This window comes from Strigops habroptila, chromosome 3, assembly GCF_004027225.2.
Source record: "Strigops habroptila isolate Jane chromosome 3, bStrHab1.2.pri, whole genome shotgun sequence".
NCBI classification, from domain to species: domain Eukaryota; kingdom Metazoa; phylum Chordata; class Aves; order Psittaciformes; family Psittacidae; genus Strigops; species Strigops habroptila.
Window position 1 is genome coordinate 64,579,379 of NC_044279.2, and position 19,730 is coordinate 64,599,108.

At 43.1% G+C, this 19,730-nt stretch overlaps 1 protein-coding gene across 6 annotated transcripts in view; it reads left to right on the forward strand.

Moving 5' to 3' along the window:
* The window catches only part of MICAL3 (microtubule associated monooxygenase, calponin and LIM domain containing 3), a 191,040-nt gene extending 172,274 nt beyond the window's left edge, over positions 1 to 18,766 (forward strand). For 2 of the 6 annotated variants that reach the window (XM_030480623.1, XM_030480611.1), the window contains 4 exons: positions 673 to 723; positions 12,809 to 12,908; positions 13,744 to 13,817; positions 13,900 to 18,766. In XM_030480623.1, the coding sequence (XP_030336483.1) occupies positions 673 to 723; positions 12,809 to 12,908; positions 13,744 to 13,817; positions 13,900 to 14,084 (410 nt within the window). In that variant the 3' untranslated portion in view covers positions 14,085 to 18,766. Of the gene's footprint in view, positions 1 to 672; positions 724 to 12,808; positions 12,909 to 13,743; positions 13,818 to 13,899 lie in introns of those variants that run through there. The other 4 variants (XM_030480612.1, XM_030480624.1, XM_030480613.1 and 1 more) reach the window with 4 other exon arrangements.
* The last annotated feature ends 964 nt before the right edge of the window (positions 18,767 to 19,730 follow it).

Consider the following 19,730-nt stretch of genomic DNA (forward strand, 5'->3'; position numbering starts at 1 on the left):
TCTAGCAGCTATGGACGTACGTGTCTCTGTTCCGCACGCTTCTGTGCAGGTTCTTCTCTGGCATAGCTACTGCATTAGCAGGAAGACACCCCCTTTTTTACACTGAGGTGTTTGCCATTCGTGTCGGTGCTTGGTCAGTGTCCTCCACCCGTGTGCTGTACACACACATCCTCCACTCAGTCGCCTCCAAGAAACCAACCCTTACACCTTTCCTGCAGCTGACCTAAGAAACTGCACTGTTTCCTTCTGACATTGCTCAGCATGAAAGCAACAGGATTAGTTCTGCTTTTCTCAGCAAGAACAGGAAAGACATCAGTGTCAGGTACTGGTGCAGACAGAAATAGGTGAAGTGTCTCTGTGTAGACTTCTTGATTTTTTTATTTTCCCCCTTGGAAGTCCTTGCCTGCCTGCTGGGAATTTTCTCCTCGTCTTCTCAATATATATGTTTGTGATACATTTGTGTTTGTGTGTACATATATGTATATATACAGAGACACATATATAATTTTTATATACATATATATAGGTGCCCAGGTGTATAGCTGCATGTTTCTCATTTGCCTTTTCTTTGTTTCTGTCTTTGTCTTTTTCTCATGTATTGTTTTGATTGTGTGGGGCTAGGGTGGGGGTATCTGATTCAATAACTCTGTCTTCACCAATTCCTTGTTGTAGACTATTGGGGAGAGTCTTATTACAGTGACCTCATCGACTTGCATCTGGGTGGTATGTATGGCTGAACCTCCTGCTCACACTAACCCTGCTGACACTCCTCCCCGCCCCTCCCTTCACCTACTTCTCCCATCCTTGGCTCACAACCAAGAAGGAACAGCCCTTGCACATGACTGGCTATAGCAGAACCCCTTTTCCAGCTCAGGAAGAGGAGATCCCAGCATGCTCCACAAACCATGTGTAAGGTCTATTTTCCACAGTGCCGATTATTTCAAAACATACTTGCAGTTTTCGCTCCAGCCACCTTCCCTGCTAGCAGTGGAAAGCCATGCTGGCTTTCTGCTTCTCCTTTGCAAAGTCCAACTCTACTATTGAAATCCTTTAGGAAAATATTTTAATGTGAACGGGACAGCAGAACTGACCTGCTCCCAAGAGCTAACAGCACTGTAAAGGATTAGGCATGCCATTGCCTCCCTCTTGCCCTTCTGAGCCTCATTTGCTTCTTCCAAAAAAGCCAGAGTGTGTTGATGATCTAACAAACCCAAAATGCTCCTTCAAGGGACTCTGGAAGCACTTGCAGATGACAGATACTTCTTCTTCCTTGTTTGTCTTACTGTAAGGTTAGGAAAGAATCTACTGTTAAGATTTCCAGTCATTTTTGCTGGAATCTGCTGTTAGAGTTTCCAGTCATCCCAGTTTGCATCATTACACAGCTAATACTATTCTTGCTGTGTTGGGGTTTTTTTAATGCCCCATTTAGTGCTAAACACACGTTAGTGTTTAGCTCTTTTTTTCACATACCGATTATAACCTGGTCATCACTCTGTACCATGGCGCTGCATTTCTTTAATGCTGGTTCCTGAATCCCTTAGTAGGTGGATAACTTTTGGGTTGCAAACAGCATTCGTTTAGCACTTGCCCATCTTGAAAATCAGAATTCCCTTTGCTAGTTTAGTTGCCCTAAATCTATTCTTATAAAATGGACACATCTGTCAGCAGATCCAAGAGAAGGCAAACTCTGCTTGGTTGCCTTCTCATTTGAGGGTCTCATTTCATTTGTCTTTCAGAATATAAGGTTCCTTGATCTAAGCTGTGTTTTTGTTGAGGGAGTGCATTACAGTCCAGCTCCACAGAGTGAAAGATCCACATGCTCTAGGCTGGATCCAAGACACATCACCAGAAGTCTTCCCGTGGTTTCATGGATTTCTGCATTTGATCCTTCAAATATAATCTTGCTCAGGCTTGTAACTGTCTGTTTTTTTTTCCTCCTCCAGCGGGAGGCTGTCCCACATAGTATCTACCTGTAGCTGTCTGTTGGCAATGACTCCAGATTGTCCTGACACAATAGGCTTTTATTGAAGATCATCCGCCTGAACTGAGAATATCCACCTAAGTTCAAGTTTCAAATGGAAGATTTTCCTCCTTAGTAGACCTAATTTTTTGCCCAGGCCCCCTGTGCTAATTTTGATGTGATAGTCTGCTGCTAGCCCTGCGCTTCATTCACTGTTCAGTTTCTCTGCCATTCTTTCTTAGGATATCTTCTTTGAGACCCGCTTCCTAGTTACATCCATCAGGGCTGGCCCATACTTACATGTCGATAGAGTAGGAGCTGTAAAAGGGTTGATGCTGAATTACACTTAACAGACCCTTATCCCCATTTAATGCTGTTTCCACTATACCTCTCCCTCCTCCTGCTTCTCCTCCTAATGCTTCTTTAGAGACAGCTATCCCATCAAAATCACTAACAGAGGCTTTAAGAAAAGCAAAATAATATTTACTTAAAGGGACACTGTCACTCAAAGTATTGTATTGCAGAACATCTTCAATGAAAATTGAAATTACTGCTAATCTTTTTTGCATGTTTGCTTTTTCCATTTCTCTGAACTCGCACAGTCACCCCAGAGTGGTCATTTTTGATCTTCTATAACAGGCTGATTTTATTTATATGGTGACTCAGAGGCTTCCAACAGTCAGAGACAATGTTCATGTTTATTTAAAAATGGTTAATATATTTTAAAATGATACCAAGTTTCTGCTCATCTCAAAAATACCTTTTTCAAAATGGACTTGAAAAAACTGTATTGGGCAGTATCCCTTTAAATGCAATGAGCTGGTTTAGCCTGCCTGGAGTTAAGTGGCTTTATAGTATTGTTTTGTTGCCTCTGTAATTTGCTTTATATTTGCTTTTGGGGCTGCCAGAACACTTTTGCCAGAAGGGATACATTGCTCTGAGGACACTTGTCACTATTCAGTGGCAGATTTAGAGCTCAGCTTCAAAATTAACATGTCTGTGTAGGATGCTGTGTCTGGGGGAGTGCCATTAAAGTCCCCGGAGCTGTGTGGCTGCATGGTCCTGCTGAGTGCTCTAAGCAGCTAGGATGGCTGCACAGTTATGTTATTCTACTGGCAACTTGTGTCTCTGAGGCATGGGCATGACTCTAAAGTCATGCTGTCAGTAGAATGATAAGCAGAATGGCAAAAATACTTTGAAAAGTTATCTGTAAGTTGGTAATAATTTTGGAATGATTAAGCCATTAACTTGCTCTGGATTTTCTTTACGCTAATGAGAGTTGCGTTTCGTTTAGTTGTTACAGATTACGCAACAACTTCTGCAAGGGAGTGGTAACTTCTGTCATCCTTGGTCAAGTTCCAGTTTGCAGTATTGCAGATGGCTATCTTAACTACCTCCGTTGCTCTGCTCACATGCCATAATCCTCTCTTCCTGTTGTCACGTACTGTTGCTGTAAAGCAGATGTTTCATTTCAAACTACAGATGGTCATATTTCAATTCTGAGTAATTATTCCTGTGTGTATATCGTATATGCAGTTATGTTAAAAGAACATTACAAAGGTTGCAAAGTCAACGGAAATTAAGATTTTGTATTAAGTTGATATATCAACAGATTTATAACCTTCAGATCCTCTGCAGAGAACTCTTCTCCATGTCTGCATGGAATAACTGGTAGCAACACTAGGTTGTCATTCTCTGTGTAGATCCTTATGGAGAGGAAATGGGACACGGTCAGTGAATGTCACAGATGTTTGCTGGCAGCTGTGGAATGGTGAGGCTTGAAAACATGGATTCTGAGCCAGACACTGGAAAGATGCAGTGGTCTGGTGGATATATACTCTTTGTCCCTTTTATTCCCTCTTTCCGGATAGTCCTTGTCCTAATCCTGGTTTTTTCCTTCCAAAGTTCCTTACCTCATTTCCGTTTTCATTCTCTGTCCCAGTTTCTGCTTCTCAGGCATTTAATTTTAATCCTACCTTCTTGACAAATCCTAATATTCTACCCTTCAGATCTCTTGTTCCTCCCCACTAGCTGTTCCTAGCCCTTCACTCCTGGTCTTCCCACAGTCTCAGTCCTCACAGTCTCAATCCCTGCCTCTGGCCTTCTTCCAAAATGTTTGGGCTCTGCTCCCTCTTCTACCCAGCATTATTTGTCTGGAAAATTGTAGGTTATATCTTCTCCACAAATTTGCCACCTTCTTTCACCCCTTACCCTTTTTTCCCCTCTCGTCTCTCTCTTCTCCTTTAGTTGTTTGCCTTCTTAGTCTCCTTGCTCAATTAATCCCAGCCTCAGTTCCTTCTTACCTACTGGTTCCTTTTCCCAGTTTGCTGCTCCACTGCCTGTGGAAAGTACTTCCCTTGTTCCCTCTGTGTTCAAATGAGCACCTTCCTTTTCCTTGCACCCAGCAGGGAATCACTGGGGAAACAGCCCCACGCTCCCATCTTGTTTTGCTCTTGGCTGGAGTATGCCGAGGCAGGCAAGAAGAATGTAAGGAAGAGAGCTGGTATATTTGATACTCAGATTTCAGATGTATGTATGTTCTCCCTTCTTGACAAGAGCCTTACGAACAACAGGTAAACGGGGGAGGGGGGGAAGTGTGATTATGGTTTGGGGTTTTTTTAATCTTTGTTTAAAGCATAGTCTACAACAGCTTCATTTTTAATTACAACTTCTTCAGAATACTTGTGCTGACTATGTCCTTTAAAGTCCTTCAGATCTAATGCTGCAGGCCTGGAGTCTGATACACCCAAGTGGGAACAGTGCTATTTCTTGTGACTGGCAAACACGGCTGTCCTGGAGGAGGAGCGGAGTTGTGAGATAAACATTGTTTTCACAGCCTGCAGCTGCTTTTGCCACTGAAGTGAATGGTAACATGTTTTCTTTGCTGTAAATTTGGAGCAGGAAAGAGCACTCGATAAGCATTTATATACTTGTTAAGTATATACTTAATTATATACTTGTTAAGTATAATGAGAGTACTCGTTAGGTACTGGAAGCAGTCACCATTTACCTGCTGCTTTCTGCACACCTCTCACAACTGCACACACAAACTTAACTGGGGAAAGAGGGTCAGTGCAGGACTGTACTAACTCTGACTGTGTTTCAAAGTACCTTGAGGTCTAGTAGAACCAGAACACTTCTGTGCCATCATTTGTGTCTGTATCCTGCTCCAGCTGTTGCTTTCCCTAGTTTTCTTTCCCCTCCCCACCTTTTTTTTTTTCCTCTCTTCTGCTGAACAAATAACGGTGTGGTTCAGTTTGTGTGACAGTTCAGTGATCTATGAGTTTTCTCCAGGTTTCTCCTAGTGATTGTACTTTAGAGGATACTCGTTTTGCCAGTTTTAGTAAACTGTTAAGTCAGACACACAGAGCGATGTGTTTATGCGGTAGTTGTCACAATCCTTGCCCTCAACTTTATAATACCTGCAGGTGTGTGGATGCTGTTCTCCAAGAGGTGGCTTTCTCTGTTCTTGTTCCTTTACAACACTGCTGCTGCACAGCTTCACCAAACAGTAAAGCTGAAACGCTTAATTTCTGGTACTCCGTTTTCTGACCATAACTGATTTTTAAAAAGTGGGAAAGAGGTTATTTCCTGTGATCAGTGCACAGTTGTCTTACTGATCTCTTTTGGAATGATACTTATTTTAAGCACTGATTTAAAATCAGAGCTCTTAGTCTGCCTGCTAAATGAGTGACAGAATATGTAGTAGAATAAGAATTTCTGAAGTGTCGTGCTCTTAGTTTGTGAGGTCAAGTGCCAGCATAATGGTTCCAGAGAACTGAGATTAGCCTCAGAGCTAGATTTCCTGCCCAGTGTTGCTGAATTTCCTGCCCTGGTTAGTCAGCAGTATAGAAATTAAAGTTTTTGGATGCAAAGCTTGCAAAGGATGTGATACCATTTGGTTTATCTGTTCAAATCATTTTGATTTGCAGTGGCTTACCACTTCTCAGAAGTTATCACAGCTCTCATACCACAGGGCATGGGCAAATAGTGAAGGGGATCAATGTGAGCTGTAGCTTGGGGATAATGGTGTCTGCCACCCCAAACTTTCTGCTATGGTTTCTTCATCTCAATCAATCATTTTTACTACTGTGCTTCACCTTATGAAGTGTTATGTAGCTACAGTAAAAAAGGACAAAACCAATCTGAAGTATTGCTCTTTAAATAACAAGTAAATTAAAAGTGGAAAAGAAGACAACAGTCCAGTGTAGCTTGTGTAACAAAGAACAGCATACAGTGAAAAGGAAGGTGTATTTTCGTGGACGCTATATGATTTCTGTTCCTTGTTTTGAAGAGACTTTGGAGCTATGGTGTTTATTCTTGGCATGGCTCTTGGTTTCCACCACCGTAGCAAAGTCTGCAGTCTCTCAAGAGTACTATGAGTGCTTTCTTGTACTTGGTTTTTATTCTCATGTCTGCATGAAAGATTTCCCAGAAGGGTCTGGGAAAGGCTTCTTTTCACAGAGGCAAAGTAATTCCAGTCACTTTATTGATGGTATGTGGCTAATCTACCTCTCCAGGATGTTCAGTGTGCTCGGGAGCTGGGGCACACTTCTTTCCTCTAGGAGCTGCAGCTCCCAGCTTTGTACCAATCACCCACATGCCCTTAGGAATGCCTCTGCTTGCCTGCAGCTTCAGCTGCTGGCCTCTGCTTTGCAGGCTTTTACCCACCTATGGAAGAGTTGGCCTGTGGCATTAAAAGGCACAACTTGTGACTGACACGGTCTGTTGGCAGGTTTGCCTCTCTGGGGGAGAAGTGATAATTTTCTGTCCAGGAGCTGTAGTCACACCTCAGAGCTTTGCTGATAGCGCAGAGAGAACCTAAGAAGTGAATGGTCACAGAAATAGTTCTTCTCTTGCCTTTCAGTTCCTTCCAAACGAAGTGCTTCAGCGGGGCAGTGGGTAGCTTGTATTGCTGCTGCCAGCAGCGCTCGTTCCATGCTGTGGATGAAGACCTGTGTCGCCAGGCCTGCCCTGGGGTTTTTGGTGGTGGAAGAGACTTAAACAGAAAGGAGGTGGTTTATTTTTTTAAATTTGCTTGACAAGAGTTTTTCCCATCTGGCCCCGACTCCATGGCACGGAAAATCATCTTGCTGTGATCATCATGGTTTTAATTTAATGAGACCATGAGGTGGTGATACCTCTTCTCTAACCAATAATATAACAATAATATTATTTACTGTAGGATTAGTAATGGCCTTGAGAGAAATAAGAAGACAAGGAAGGATTTCCATAATGTGGTTGGACAAGTGATAAGGGCAAAGTAGATGAGACAGTTTTTAACACCATATTATGAAACAGGGTGTTGTTATAGTTGTCCTTTTTGATAGTACTGGACAAGGAGTTCAGCCTTTTCCCAGGATTGTCTTTCAACATATATATACACAGTGAGAGCTTGTGCTGTGAAGTTGTACTTTTTAAAAGTAAACCTTGACAGGAATGTGAATGATCTGATGATACGTTCACCATCTAAAATTGTCAGCTGGCTGAGGGAATGCTTTGTCCATTCATCAGGTGATCTTCTTCTCTTCCCTTGGCTCTGTTTCTGAAACAGTTAAAGAGGCCTTTTCGTAGAATCATAGAATAGTTAGGGTTGGAAAGGACCTTAAGATCATCTAGTTCCAAGAGTTCATCTGAAGGGATAGTGAAACATGTGACACTTGAAGGTTGGTTACTGTCAGTGAAAAATCTTTTTCCCTTTCAGGAAATATAAAGTAGTTTTTCTCTTAAAATTAGCAAGTTCCTGTTTCAGTCTGCTTAGTGTCTGTACCACATGTGATACTCTTTACTAGCAAGGGTGGGGAGTTAGTTTTCATGACTGTCACCTTAAAGAAGTTTCTAAAAAATGATTTACAATTCTACTGCATTATACGTTCTATAATACTTGCAACTTCAGATTATGGCACTTTCAAGTCATAATAATTTTTACAGCCTTAGAGAACTATAGGAGATAAGTTTTGGGGTTGCACTTTGCTCTGTCCTTGCTGTTTAGGACCTCCAGTACATAAGGAACACTTTTTAAAGCCTTGCTAATTATCCTGGTCTGCACAGAAGCTGTTTCCAGAGCAATTGTAATGATCATATGTTCACTGATGCAACTACAATTTACGTCTGGAGTAGTTGGAAAGGATCTTAATGGTACAGGCTATTTTCATTATCTTGCTGAAAAGTAATGTTAGCATTTCCAGTAGCAGGACTATTAGAGATACCGTGGGCTTTGTAGCTTGATTCAAGGACAAATTTTCCTTAGATAAGAGCAGGAGAATGTTAAAAAATAGGACAACTAACAGCAAAGGAGGAAAACACAATTGCGGGGAGTGAACTCTGCTATGTAAGCCCTGTGACTTTTTACTCGAGACCAAGGATGGTATCTCTCCTAGTACCAGACCATTTCACTGATGACTAAAGTTAGTAGTTTGTGGCCATGTCACAGTGAGATGAATGGCATGTTCATGTACCAGGTACTTATTTTCAGATCAAATATAGCAAGTTGGGAGTTCCTCACCAAGACTCTATATCCATGGTTTGAAATTTATAAATATAGCTGCATTTGAGTTAGCAACATCCTCCCATCCCTGCCCCACAATTCTGAATGAAACCTCAAACCCTGAAAAACAGAAGTGGATTTTTACATACAGCTAAATGTCTGTCTCCTGACACACACAAACACACCCCCGAAATAGTGGTTAGGCCAAGTTAGAGTATTAAGGCTTATATAGAAGAATTAATGTTGAATAAGATAGGATGTGAAATAAAAAATATAGTAGGTATCATGCACTAAATGCTCTGCTTTGTGTGGAAACTTACTCTTCACAGTACCTTTGCAGTTTGGGTGTTTTCTTGTTTGTTTTTGGTGTGTAACCTAATCTGTGAAATGGCAATCATAGAACAAAAAAACAAAAAAAAAGCCCTACTATTCTTTAATTTTAAATGAAGAAGTTGGAAAATTCAGAACAACTATAACTAAAGTTCTGGCACTGTCAGCTAACGTTGGTACAATTCTTTATTTGTAACTGTCACGTGGCCAACTGTGGCACCTCTCCTAATGTTTCCCCTTCCTGCTCCCAGTAGAGAGGTTTCTTCCTGTCTGAGAGCACCACGCTGCTCAGTCCCAGGCTTTGAAGCTGATGTGCTCTCCCTCTCACTTCAGTTTGTCCTCCGTGTGCTGGTCTAGTTCTGTGATGGTCCCTTCTAAAGCCTTCCCAGTTCACCAGTAGTCTGGGTCTGTAAAACTTTCTCCAACCCATGTATATCAAACTCTGCTGACTTCTCCAAAATAAGCATTGTTCTGACCGTGTTATTGCTGTGGAGTTCCCAACACAGAAATGCCACCTCTTTATAAATGCGGTTGTGCATTGAGAGCAGTTACCATTCTGCTAGCTTTGATGTGTCAGGCCCATCACTTTCCTGGTGCATATGGTCTCCTGTAACTATTAGTGATGTTGGTTATTTCCTACTGTTTATCTCTGCAACATTAAGTACAGCTCAAAAGCAAATTCTCAGTGTTAAAAGAGCTGAACCATTTCAGAGATGAGAAATGTTTATCCTTCACTGGCTATAGAAAAGATGCAAAAGATTCAGTAAGTCATCAGTACTAACAGGACTTGTAAGCTTTAAAATGCTTTGTGAAATGAGAATGTCAAGGGAGAGCATCAAATTTACCATTTTAACTCTGCAAAGCCCTCAGTTGGTCATTGCCCCTGCAGACCCTGATGTGAATCACTTTTTTATCAATGTAAAAGCCTTTTCCCCTCTAAGCACAACACTCCAGCTGAGCACATGTGTTGTCACCATCCTTGACACAGCAGAACCTGGCAGGCTGGTTCCACATTAATCAGATTCTCCCTGTGATGCTCCCTGTCTGAAGAAATTATTTTCCATTAAAAAGGACACTTTTACCATCAGTGGATGCTGCCACGGTGATAAGAGCATGGTCCTGATAAAGCTTTAAGGTAGCGTAGCTGCTTACAGCTGGTGCCTTACGCATGCAGGTGAGACTTTTTGTAACCCTGCTTGAAATTTGACGTTTATCAGCAGGGGTTAAATAGTCATCTCTGCTCATCCTGACATCTTGTTCACAAATCTTTCAGTTAAAGACCACGTGTGTCAAAAATGTATGTTAGGTAAAAGTACAGTAATGATAACCTCCTGCCTGGTATTTGTGCAGCTCAATAAGAGTTCACCAGTACCTCAGCCTACCTCTTACCCGTTATCTGTGCTTATTAGGGACATTATTCATCTGTAGAGTGTATCCCTTGTTTCTGCTTCTCCATTTCTTGTATTTTTCTTTCCTTTTCTTGTGTTTCCTTACTTTCTCACTCTTATGCTTTTTGTCCTTTGCTTGTCTTTTATTTCACTCCTTTCCTCCTCTTCCGTTCCACTTCCAACTTCCTCTTCCTCTCCTTCCTCTTCCTCGTTTGGTCCTATTGAAGTTGAGCCCAATGCCGGGACACCACGTCGTAGACCTCTCTCCTTCTGCCCTTGCTGTGCCCATGAAGGTAATGTAACCTCACATGCTCCCTGTTCTCCTTGACCACAGCTGGGTTGTTGTAGCAGTGCTAGTCAGCTAATGAACACAAGGCCCCCAGCCCTGTCCCCAGCTCTTTTCTTGCTGTGTCCCCAAGCCAGCCTTCTCAGTAGCAACCTGGTAAATAGCTTCTCTGAGCCTGTGGCAAGTTATTAAAGAATACAGTATCCCTTTTGCTAGTCCCAGCTGTGCAAGGGAAGGTATAGTGACTGGGAGGGACATCGGGCAGCAGCTGTGGGAGCAGGTACATCCCACTCAAGTTTCTGTTTTCATTTGGTGGCTTCAATTTCTCTATTCCTACCGAAAGATGTTTAGAAGGTGGGGTAAGGGAAGACAATCTGCTTCCTTAAATATGGCCTTTTAATTAGTATGTATGGATTAAAGGAATACTGTGTCTTTATAAGGACTGGTTTGCAAAATCATCCCTGAACTTTAAAAACCAACAAACCTTAAGCTAGAACAGTTTTCCTTCATCTGTCTTGCTGAGCGCATTCTTTAACTGTCCCAAAATGGAGTGTGTTGTAGAGTTTCCATTGCCAAGGCATGGGGGAAGGGGTTGTTTATATGTGTTCATGGTGTAATTTTGCTAACCACTTACTCTGCTTTCCATGGTGCTCACTCACATCAGTTGTCAGTGCTCCCTCTCCAATCCTGCCATTATTCCTCTACTCATTGGCTGTTTAAAAATACTTACTTATTTCACAGGTCAGTAGCGTTGTGGTTTTGGCTTTTTCTTAGAGGCATTTGTTTTCTATACATCCTGGCATTGGGAAGGATGGGGAGACTTCCCAGTGTTTTCATGGTGCCACAGCACTGGACATCTGCATGTACAGTTTCCCTCTCCTGTCGCCACACGGGCATACTGTGCAGAGATGCTCAGAAAGGAATGCTTGTACTGAGCAACACACCACAGAAAGTGCATGGAGCCGGAGGCTCTTAGGGTGGTACAACAGGTCTGGGATTCCCCAAGGGCCTGCTCTTCTGACTTCTCAAAGGCAGATATTCTCAGCCTAAGCCTCAGTTTGATAGGAGTTTCAGACTCTCCTTTGCTTAGCTCCAGGCCAGTGCTTCTCTGAGATCCTAGGGGTGGAGGTGGGGCACAGGTTGGAATTAACCATTAGCCATTAGTGGGGTACTTGGGAAGTGTTTCCAGAAGTTTGAATAGTAAGCTTGCTGCTTGATTATTTTTAGCATCAAAATGACTATTTGAGAGGTTTTACTCTTGATGTAGAAAGTATGTATCCATAATAACAAACATAGACAGGGATGTTAGTTGCTTTAGGATGCCTTGGTTATGCGCAGTGCAAGCTGATAGGATGCTGCAACCTGAAAATGCTGTCGAGCTTGATTTCAAGCCTTGCTCCTGCCTCCATTTCCGTGCAGGCAGGCGCATTGCTGCTGTCCTTGATGGTGTCTGGTACAACTCACAGCATTCATCTGCAGGTAGTTCAGAGTGGAACTGGTGGCCCAGGCCAGGAGATTGCTGGGAGGAGCTTCCCTGGTAAGCTCTTGCATTTGATAAACAGAAAGCTTTGGGAACAGCATTCTGCAATTTATTCCACATAACTCCTGACAGATATGAGGTTCACCAGGGGAATACTGAGTAAGTTTAGGAGTTAGTTTTAAAATAAATGAAATACCAACGAAGACTTCTGTACTAGGCCAAGGCCCAAGGTATTTTTATTCTGCTTTGATATTAGCAAATATGTCTGGGGGTTCTTCTTCTTTCCAGTGCTGATGTGCAAATAAGTAGTTTCTGTGTTCACTGTTGCAGAGGGGATCTTCAGGATGGGTAGTTGTATGTGGCTAGAAGGAGCAGTCAGAAAAGATTTACTGGGCTATTGAAAAGAAAGAAAAGTCAAAATGTTACTTTTGGCCAGTAAAGGAAAAGAGTGAGGACATGCAATTGAAGAAGATAAAGGCAAAACACATGGAGTGGCAATTGACTCTGTTTCTGATGAGCATATATTTAAGTAGCTGGCATGTGAGGACCTATAAAGCTCTTCTAATAAATGGAAAAGTGAAATACATACAGAAATCTGGGCTTTCTGCAGGAAGAGTGAGGAAGAAACAAGCAATCATAAGAAAATCAGAATGAAAAACAGATAAAAATCAGGCTCCAAAGAGAAAAGAACCCTTTTGGAGGTGACTTGACTCTTCTATGTGCTCTAGGCAAACTGAATGGACCCGGCTTGGGAGTGCTCTGGCAGCATCTTGCTCGGCTTTCTTTGCACATTTTGCCCCATTGTTGTTTTTGCAGTTTGGGCTTGTAAGGATTGCAGGGCACCACCTGAACACTTACCAGGTTTCACTTTTGGCAGGCATGGGTAAGAAGGATGATCCCAAGCTGATGCAGGAGTGGTTCAAGCTGGTGCAGGAGAAGAATGCCTTGGTTCGCTACGAGTCCGAACTGATGATATTGTGAGTGAATGTGCAATGCTTCAACAGGGGGATTTTGTTAGGAATAGTATTGGAAGAGCTGTCAATATCGTCTTCCCTATAATGCCGGGAGGTCAGCAGTATCATAGGCTGATTCTTAGCTGAGACGTGAATCCAGTTACATTTCAGAAGAGTGGTAGTACAAAGGAGTAACAGCAGTAAGGACTGAAAGTTCCAATTATTTGTGCACGTGCAGAAGTACAGATGCATGCGTAGAGTTCTGAGCCATTCCTAAGCTGGTTTTGAATAAAACAAGTCTTGTCCATGCAAGCGTTTTCTAGCTCTGCAGGAATAACGTGACACTCCTTCCGGTTTTGGTAGAGTCCGCTTTTAAGTGTAGCCGAAAGCATTTAATTCAGTCACCTTTGCCATGTGGCCCTCTTCCCTGCCCAGAGTGGGACCCCAGTGCCCTTCATTTAGGCTCAGGTGATGAGGCTTTTTTCCTGTGGCCTGACGTGTCTCTTAGTTGATAAGTAAGTTTGTCTTTAGAGCGGGAAGTAGCAGGAGATACACAGAGGTATTGCAGATTTGTTTGTTCCTTCACACTGTTTTAGATTTAATCCCACCCATGATCCTCTCAGTTTTCTGCGTTGCACTTCCTAAACTGAAGGCAAAGAACCTGCGATGCTGAAAGTACATTTAAATCTTTAAAAAATATAGTTACATATCTTAGGTATTTTAATAGTTGCTCCAAAACAGATTGGTAAGATGCATAGCAGGTATCTGGAGGGGAAACAGAAATTGAGAATGGCTATGAAGCAATGTATGGTGTGTTTTAATATACCCAGAACTTGGATTCCTGATGTTTCCCTTCCAGTGCTCGGGAGCTAGAACTGGAAGACAGGCAGAGCCGATTACAGCAGGAACTCCGGGAGAGGATGGCAGTAGAAGGTGAGAGCAAGAGGGAATATTTCACAGACTGTATGTGCGTATTTCTAGCCTTGCGTATGCTGAGTTTTTTCTCTCTCTGTAGATCATCTGAAGACAGATGCAGAGCTCTCAGAGGAGAAGAGAATCCTGAACGAGATGCTAGAAGTAGTGGAGCAGAGAGATTCTCTTGTGGCTCTCCTTGAGGAGCAACGGCTTCGAGAAAAAGAGGAAGACAAGGACCTGGAGGCAGTCATGCTTTCCAAAGGTTTTAGCTTGAACTGGTCCTGAGCTTGACACGTTCACCTCTGCTGGTCTGTGTTGTCCAGTTGGCCTACCCTGAGTTCGCCAGAATTACATGGATAGGAAGATGTTGAAGGGGAAACCTCCGAAGGGTCCGAGAGCATGCAGGGATTTGGTGTGAAGCACTCAGAAGCCTTTTGATAAGTGTGTTGGTTCCAGAAGCTTAAGTTTTACTTGTCTACAAGCCAAGTTGAAGATAATGAGTTGAAACTGTGGAGTCTCCTTGAGGTCCTATACGATGGACTGTATTTTTGTGTGTGTGGTAGGAGGGAGAGGAATAATCCATGTGTGGGGAAGGAGGTTAAGGGAAGAAGTACCCTTAACTGGATTTATGTCAGTCCATTCCTTTCCCGTTTTTACTACACCAGTTCTAATAAAAGGGAGGGAGGTGGCAACCCTCTCTGGAAAACCACAGCAGCCTGTAGCAGCCTGTACAATGGAGTCAGCTGTCCAAGAGAGCTCCAGAAGCCCAGGGCAACACCTTCTTTGCTTTAGTCTTCCTCCCCACCAAAGAAACCTGCAACTGATTGTTATGCACGGATATGAAGAAATATGAGACACAGAAGATACTACTAGTATGCGTGGTGGAACTCTCTGCCTCCTGGTTTTTAGAGAGATGTGGGCATCAGAAGACTCTCTCCCTATCGCAGCCTCCTAAATCTTCTTGTAGGGAAATAAAGGGAGAAGAAAAGAGAGGGAAGATGCCCTTCTGCTTTGCTACACACTGGAGAGACAGCTACTGCTGGCCTTAGTCTTCATGGCCACAGCTCAGAGGCTGGTGGGCTTCTTTGTTCTGTTTTTGTTATGACTGTTTTGACACTGGAAAAAACTGACTGTGGGACAGTGGTGTGTGCTGGGGCAGGGGTGTTACCAGGTGGCATTCCCTGGCTGTTACGCCCCTAAGAGGAGAAGCCCTTAAGTGACCGAACCACCATTAAGACTTTTCAGTGTTTTTATTTTGTTTTTATTATTTTTTTTCTCTGTATTTTGTTTTTGCACATTGGAAACGAAGCTTAAGACCTGCCTGGGCTCTCAGTCACTTTGACCCTTTATTGTCAATTAACTTATTTTTTTAATACTTGAAAGATGATTCATTTTTGTATCTTTTAGGAAAAAAAAGAAAATGGATGAGTGATGGGTGTGTGTGCCTGCTGCATCCTACAACTTTCACTTCTAAATTACTGGATGTTGTTACCTGTGGCTATTTATTAGTGTTCTTATTAATAATGTTACACATATTTGATTGTGGAGGGGAGTGTTTTAACTCTGTTAGAGAAAGACACTACTGCAGATTGGTCCCTGCTTCACAGCAAGGGCAGCCTTTATATACCCACGGATGCATCCTGCCCTAGGATGCAAAATCCAGCGCAGTCATGGAGTTGTAAGAATCCATTTGTGTTCCTAGCATCCTTCTCTTCTGCATCCCAGAATTCCTTCTGTTGGCCTAAACCCCATAATTTATTTAAATTTTACATTTTTGTGACAAGAAAGTCAAAACTGTGAGGTAGAAATATCCTGTATGTCTCTTTCTCACTGAAAGAGGGGACCCTCAGACTCCTGAGATACAACTAGAGGGACGTCATGAAAACAAAAATAGCACATTTCCTGCTGCATCTGCTGGAAGCAGCTCCTGTTTGGCTCAGCTAGCGAAGCTGCTTTTCAGCCAGGAGGGTACTGACTGTCACCATACATTAACCAATGAGCAGGATATGCACAGCACCATTCACTGTTTGACAGGCTCCCTGAGCACACTACATCCTTAGCTTGTCCCACAGAGCTGAAATAGTGCTGTGTGTTGGGTATGCGTCCCATCCTTAATGGATGCAGTAAGAGGTTCTCCTCTCTTGGGATGCTGACTATGTTCTTTTCTTGTTGAAGAAGTACTAAGCCTGCTCCCGATGTCCTTGAGAAAATGTCCCATTCCCAAATGTATCCATACAGCATACTGACTCTTTCAGTTTGAACTTAGGCTGTTGGTGCAACGCACCCAAGCAGGGCCGAACATCCTTCATTCTTTTGCCCCAGGACAGAAGTTTGCATGGTTTTTTGCTGTTGGTTCTCTACCTTCCTCAAAGAGGTCTTCTGTAAGCCAGGGTCTACAATTTGAATTCACCTCTGACTCTGGAGCATACCTCAGGCTGAAGAAGAATGTGTAGGACTGTCCCCAGGGACTCTGGGCGGTGCTGGTTCCCTCAGCTGAAAGCACGGGTTTTTTGGCCTCAAGTGTCCTCCTCTTTATCCCCACCTAGTGTTTTCTGCGAAGGCATTACAAATTAAATCCAGACGTTCATGAAACCAAGCAGACAGGCAGCTGCATTACTACTGTGCGTGTTAGCAAGTGATACTTGCTACACCAGCATTGCAGAGTGCTGTCTTACCAACAGGATGTCCCACAAACAGAATTCCTCCATTTGCCAGTGCAGGGGCCAGCTGCACAACTCAAATTGGCAATGGTGCTTTAGTCTGCATTTGAGGGGCCTGTGGAAGCTGGAGAGAAGGAAGAGGGAAGCTAGATAGAGTTTATTGTAAGCTGTCTTATGCAGAGAATTGGCCTCGGTCCACTTTATAATGCACTAGGTATATGGACTACGTCTAGCTTTTATGAAAAGATCACTGAATGTGAGCTGTAGAACAGAAAAAATCCTGAAGAAGAAATACCAGATCACTACTTTTCCCTTTCATGCTGGGGGACGCCGGCCAACGAGTGATACCACTTGAGGGTGTAATGTCCTACTGCACAGCAAAACCTGAATTCTTTAGGTGATGCTGAAGGCCTCCAGCAGTGAGAATGGAAATGAACTGCTAACATCGCGCACACACATTAATTAAAAATACATGGAAGGGAATGTTAAAAGGCCTTTTTATATCAAAATGGTTATAAAAGGCACAACTTGTATTTGCTGTTCAGTTGCACTTTAAGAATATGACTTGCATATCAGATACTGGGTTTTTTTACTATCTGAGTATTTTTAAGTCAAATTTTGTATTTTTAAAGCTGAAGAAGGCTCTTGTGACCACAAGATTCCTTATTTGTATCAGAATCCAAGTAGGATGTTCTAGCTCTTTGTGCTGCCCACGTGAGCAGCAGCACATGACTCAGCCATGTGCATTCAGTGACGTGCATCCATTTTGCGTATGAGGGGAGCGCAAAGGCCCTCAGCTTCCAAGAAGTGGGCACACGAGGGCATCCATCCCAGTGTGACATGGGCCAGAGGAGAGCTGAGCTTGGAACCTAACCTGTGTTCATTTTGACATGGGCATGCTGAGGATGGGGCAAGCACTTCAGTCCCCTGCGGGGAAGGGAGGAGGGGGATACCACTTCCTGCAGGGAAGGGGAGGCAAATGGGGGTGGGGGAGTGAAGACTGCCAAAACAACTGACCTGCTGTTTTCACAGTACCATTTTTGTTTTATAACCGTTCTGTTCCTTTTAACCATGTTTTCATGAAAATTCACAAATGGCTGTAAAATCCTGAGCTTCAAAGAACTAATGTGTGGGGAGGTGAGAAGACGTTTCAGCTCCAACTTCCAGACATATTCCTCCTTTCTTTCAGTTAAGCAACACCCCATGGTCTCGCTAGGGCATGTTGCAAACTGCGTTGCTGACCATATTTTAGAGCAAAGCGCAAGTTTTAAAAGTCTGTCCTTCTCTCTATCAGTCTCTGCATTTTATGTAAATATTTGTTTGTATGTAAAGACACCAGTGGATCCTTGGGTTACCCCCACGGGCGAGAATCTGAGTTTTGTGCAATGCCTAGGCCTCTCTTAGAACACGGTGCTTGCATAGAGCTAGTCACCACGTTTGTGTGCACTCTGGTGGTTTTTAATATTTTTATACATCCTAATCCTGAACATTATGAAGTATTGTACGTGGTCTAGACTGCATGATCTAGAGCAGCCAGCAGTTCCCTTTTGTGAGAAAATGTTCACAGCTACACCTTGTTTGGTTAACATTCTTCTAAAATGAGTTTTCAACCAAGTGTTTACACCAGACATCAGTGGATGAGAAAGGTGTTGCATTAGAAAACCTCCTGTGTACAAACTGAAAAGCCGCAATAGGGCTTTATGGGAATTTCAGTCATCACTGTCTGCAATAAAGAGAACTTTAGAGTAGAGCTTACTAAAACCAGCCTGTATATAGTTCACAGAGAAAGAGACCGCTGGCTCTCAACTGCTGCAAAGTAACAGAGATGGGAAGCTTTCCAAAACCTCCTGCTTTTGGATTGCTCAGAGCACTGCTATAGGCAGGGTAGCCGAGCAGGTGAGGATGTCACTGAGAGCAGATATGAAGGGCAGGATGCCATGTTCTGATGGCATCGCAGTAATTTAAATACTCTGTATCTGTGCGTGCATGCGTGTGTGTGTGAAGTCTAATCCAGGTGAAGGGATCTGCTTTGGCATCTTCCCTTTTGTATGAAAGTGAACTCTGATATTCAGATTGTTCAAGGCTTTTACGGTTGGCATGTATGGAGTGTTAACAGAAAAGCGTATTACCCTACCTGTAAAAAAAACCAACTCTGTTCCAGCCTGTTTTCTTCTGTTTGGTTGTGTTCTATCGTTTGTTTTTTATGCACACTTGCTTCGTTGGTGTTGAGATTTTAGCACCTCAGATGGCCAACTGAACTAAAAAAAAAAAGAAAAAAAATAAAGTCATTAATTATTTTTTTCTTTTTGTTGGTGGAGTTACCGTTTGTTTCCTTTGCATTCACTCCTACAGTTGGTGATTAAAGAGGAAGCCAAAGCTGGGAGCTGAGGGAAGGTGATCTTAGGTGTTAAAAGGCCTGACTTCAGTTTCTGTTTTGCTGGAATGCTCAGAGCCCATCTGAGTTTTATGAGATACAAATGGATGCTGACACAGCCGCAATACATGCTCTTCCTTTCTCTGTAGTTTACGTTGTTTCTTCAGATTCTCTGTGCAGAGAAATTGCAATAAATAGAGAAGAAGGGGTGTAGGTAATGTAAACTGAATTGCAGCAGCTAGGATTATAATTCCTGCAGCTGTAGCTCACTTCCTTAGTTTGCGGTGCTAGGATGAGCATCTTACACTGGCATAGCAGCATTCAGTGAGAGGAGGGGTGAATGACACACCACCTTTGTGTTGGTTTAAGCCTCCAGCACGCCAGTGTGCCAGCTCAGGAAGGCTAGCTAAGCAAAGTGCAGCTGTACCCCTTGAACAGCTGGAAAGATTCAGAGGTTCAACTTCACCAGCTCACATGTCAAGAAAAGGGATCTGGGTATATCCTGTTTGAAAAGGGTGGGAGGTTCAGCCCAAATGGTGGGCGCTGGGTTCAGTAAATGGCAGGAGTTTGGAGTCCAGAGGAATGACATCCAGCCAGCAGCACTCCTGTCATGAAGTAGACCGAGGAAATCGTAAGACTTTGTGCCTCTATTTGAACAGGCTGAAAACACACAGGGTGTTGTGGGAAATCCCAGCTGGGGGATCCCCAAACAATGAGTCTTGTTTTCCTGCCCAGTCAACCATTTTCAAAACAAAGGACAAATCATGGTGTGTATAAGGTGGTTGGATTAAAGCAGACCTATTGTGGCAACAGGGGGGATAATGGGCCTGGGGTTTCCTCTTGTGGCCTGGAGGCCAGGGATAGCGGGTTGTGCTTTATGTGCGAGGAGTGATGCAG